Consider the following 4,161-nt stretch of genomic DNA (forward strand, 5'->3'; position numbering starts at 1 on the left):
GCTATCGAAGTTTTGGTTCTTTTTGTGCTTCAAAATGTTGATGAGATGAGTCTTACTAATATATAAGTTGAATTTAATTATCAAAGATTAGTAAAAAAAACATTTATGAAAACTCTATAGAACAGTCACAATTTGAAGATATTTTAGACAAGACTAGAGAGTGGATGATTCATATTCATATTTTGGATTTTAATTTCATTCTTCATGAGTGTAATGTGATTCTAATACGAGGGGGAATGTAGACTTTTAACATACCCATGTGGCTTAGGCCTATGATTGTACATGATGTTCTGGTTTGTAACATGATAAGGGGTATTTCTTCTTAATGAAGTATGTTTTCTTCTTTAAAATATATATATCCTTCTATAGAAAGAAATCTATAGTTAATCTCTTGTTCACTTGTTTTTAGAATTTTAAACGTAGTTGTTCTCAAACTAGATCTTCAATCCAAACTTAATCATGAAAAGTTTATCTAATGTAGCACATAAGAGACTTTTGTCGATATTTAGCAAACTATTATGTTTACATTTTCAACTCAAAACTAATACGAACAATCATATATACAACCAACCATGTTAGGTGTGAAAATGACTATTAAATCAAGTCAAAAGATCATAAGAGTTAAAAGGTTGAGCCCAAGTTGACACAAGAGATAGAAGTCCGCTCTAGGTCGACGGTATGACCTTTGGTAGAAAAAATGGCCTAGGCCTAGAGGGTTTATCAATACTCTATAGATAACTAACCCACAAAAACCATTTTGGTCAAGGCCTCATGGTCGACCCCCTAGAGATCGGTCGAGGCCCTTTTGGCCAACCCATAGCTCTAGAATCGGTCGCCTCGGAGTTAAGTCAGGCCAGTGTCATCCAAGCAAGCAACTACTTATAAAAATGCTTTTTATATTGGTCTAGAATACTTTTTATATTGGTCCAAAAACCATGGCAAAATTTTCCAAAGAGAATGTTAGCAAACCTGGTCTTCCAAATTCAAGTCCCAAATTATAAAAATGCAATCTTCCATTCAAAAGATGCAAAAGAAACATTGCTTGATTACATCCCTGTAATTCCCTTTTCCAAGATGTAACACTACCACTAAACCACTAACCACTAACCATGAAAATCCCCTAAAACTACCAAATCTTCATTTTTTTTCCCTCCAAATTACAAGTATACTCACAAAGTCACCTTATTCTAAAAACATAACTATACTCTATATCCCAAAAAAACAAATATAAATATTTCTTTTCAACAAAAAATATATATATAAATTCTCCATTCTTCATCAAATTTCAATCTCCTTAAAGAAACCCAGTTCCAGCAAGTCCATGGTGAAGAAGATTATGAGCAATATGATCTCTAGCTTGAATCGCACTCACCGATCTCAACCCATTATTCTCCGGCACCATTTCATCGTCATAAAGCTCAAATTTCAGATCTGGATCGAATTTTTCCTTCCTAATTTCACATATATTGTGAAGAACACAACAAGCTCCGAGCACCACCGGCAGCTCCTGCAGTTTCACCTCTGTTCTTTTCTGCAGACATGACCACCGCCCTTTCAGCCGCCCAAACGCTGTCTTCGCCGCCGCCTGAATTTCCCCAACTTTCTCATTAAAACCATGCTGTGTCCATGTCAAATTTTGTACTGTATAAGGAACTAAAAGCCAATCCATTAATGGGTACCCTGAATTTCCGACGATGAAGACGTCGTTCAATAAACCCATGTTTGCTCTTTCGAATAGGACTGATTTCTCAAGAACTTGATCGTCTGGCATCGATCCCGGCCATCCGATGCAAACGTCGGTGAATACGCCGGCGGGATCGACGACGCCTTGAACAGTGATGGAATATGAAGTTTTTTGGTTGCGTTCTGTGTGGCGTTTGTTGAAATAAGCAGCTACGTTGTTTTTTGGTGCGATTATTGGGATATGTGTTGTGTAAATTGAGCCACCCACTTTGGGAATTCCTGAAATCGACTCGAATTCTTGTTTGATTTTGGTTAATTTTGATTCATCTGGCCATTGGAGGAATTTCGGCATTAGAACTTTGCGAATTGCTGAACAAACCTCGAGGACTAATTTATGGCAAGTGGAAATTCCAAGCCCAAATCGCTTTGAAACTAATCGGAGTGGCTCGCCAGTGGCTAACCGCCATATACAGACGGCGACGCGCTGCCGTACCGGAATCGCAACACGAAGCATTGTGTCCTTTTTCATCACCGTCGAATCCAATTCTTTACAGATCATATCGAATGTTGATTTACTCATTCGAAATGCTCGTCGGAATTCCTCATCGGGAAAATCTGGATGGTTGCATTGATCCCACCAATCCTTGGATCGGTCTTTCACCCATAGCCGTCGCTGCTGAGCTCCTCCTCCGGTGGGATTTTTCGCCGGAGAACCATTTTCCGCCGTTGTACGACGGGGTTTTTTAGAAAATTGAGTGGGATTTTGATCAGAGAGATGAAATTCGTTTCTGGGTTTTGGTTCTTCGGAATCCATAATCCAATTTTCTTGAGATTCGAACCAGCAGGGGAGTTTTTGTAAAGCTTCATCGTTTTCAGTGAAGGAAATGTTGTTGAATTGACTGTGGTCGTCGCCATTTTCGTCTGATCTTCGCCGTTTTTTGGGGCTTTGATTCACACTGAAAGTGGCGTTGGTGTTGTTATGATTATTATCCATATCGGAGAAGAGATTGAAGATGGGTAATAATTCTTCTTGATTAAGAAATGGGAAAGAGGAGATTTCCATGAAATGGAAGGAATTTTTGTGAAATGCGTATGAATTGAAGAAAATATTAGAGGAAGGGGTTTGAATTTTTGTTGAATGTGAAAAGAGAAGATGGAAGTGAGAATGAGAAATGAAGGAAAATTGTTGATATTTATATGAACAGAGAAAGGAAAATTAAAAAAAAATACAGAGTGTTTGAAGAAACGTGTGGGTAAGTGGGAACGCGTAGAGGATTGTTTGACGGTGACTTGAAATTGGAGATTGGACCCATTTCTTTTTTTCTTTATTTTATATATATATATATATATTTTTACTCAAATTATGAAAAGATTGCAAAGATGCCTTATAAAGTACGATGATAGTTGTAATTATATCCTATTATACAAACTAAATATTCAAACTTATATAAGTCTTAAAATTAGGCTCTCAAATTTATATAGTTGTAGAATTTTTTTTTTTTTTATAGGAAACGAGTTTAGAAATTATAACAATTGTATAAGTTTGAAGGGTCGATTTTTATCATTTAGGGATTGAATATCTACGACTATTGAAAGTATGAGTGTCCAATTTTAATACTCGTTTAAGGATGTAATTGTGACTTGTTCTAAAATCAAATAATGAATACACTATTTTAGTCCTATATTTTGAGTTTAGTTTCTGTTTGGTCCTTAAATTTAAAAAATGATATACATTTAGGTCTCGTTTGATAACCATTTGATTTTTTGTAAAAAAAAAATTAGGCCTACATTACTCCCACATCCAAATTCTTCCTTAGTTATCTACTTTTTACCAATGGTTTAAAAAACCAAGTTAAAATTTCAAAAATTAAAAAAGAAACTTTTAAAAACTTGTTTATGTTATTGAAATTTGACTAGGAATTCTAATTTTGTACTTGATAAAGATGCAAATCATGGTAGAAAATTAGAGAAAACAGCATTAATTTTAAAAAATAAAAAACAAAAAATGAAATGGTCACCAAATAAGATCTTAGTTCTTAGTTTTGAGTTTGATTTCAATTTGGTCCTTACATTTAAAAAATGTTATTATTTTATCTCTAAAATTATAGTTTTGTTTTAATTTGGTTCATGTTTCAGGATTTACACTTTTAGAAGTCGTTTAGCCCACCAATTTTTTGAGTTGATTCAAATAACTCAACTTAAATAGTAAACACTATTGAAATCAACACATTTATCAAGTAACCACATCTTCACATCTTTTTATACTTATCATATTTATCGAGGAATTCATCTTTTCCTATATTCCTACTTTTTCACATTTATCAAGTAGCTTCATCTTCCTCTCTTAATTTACTTTTCACAATTATCGAAAAATTTTATCTTACAATTCTATACCTCTATCACAAACTAACTAATTCCAACATATTATCTCCACTCAACAAGCCAAATGCCTCTTAATGTCTATTTGTTTACTAAATA

General features: G+C 34.4%; 1 protein-coding gene across 1 annotated transcript; it reads right to left on the bottom strand.

Moving 5' to 3' along the window:
- Nucleotides 1-995: 995 nt before the first annotated feature.
- On the bottom strand, nucleotides 996-2,863 carry LOC120071780 (protein ALP1-like). Its single transcript, XM_039024161.1, has one exon. It carries the CDS (start codon nucleotides 2,744-2,746, stop codon nucleotides 1,295-1,297), a length of 1,452 nt encoding a protein of 483 aa, XP_038880089.1. The 5' UTR covers nucleotides 2,747-2,863; the 3' UTR covers nucleotides 996-1,294.
- Between the last annotated feature and the right edge of the window lie 1,298 nt (nucleotides 2,864-4,161).

Source organism: Benincasa hispida, chromosome 2, assembly GCF_009727055.1.
Source record: "Benincasa hispida cultivar B227 chromosome 2, ASM972705v1, whole genome shotgun sequence".
Taxonomy (NCBI): Eukaryota; Viridiplantae; Streptophyta; class Magnoliopsida; order Cucurbitales; family Cucurbitaceae; genus Benincasa; species Benincasa hispida.

Coding starts and splice junctions, on each gene's coding strand:
- LOC120071780 (XM_039024161.1), bottom strand. CDS start 2,746: ATGGAAATCTCCTCTTTCCCATTTCTTAATCAAGAAGAATTATTACCC.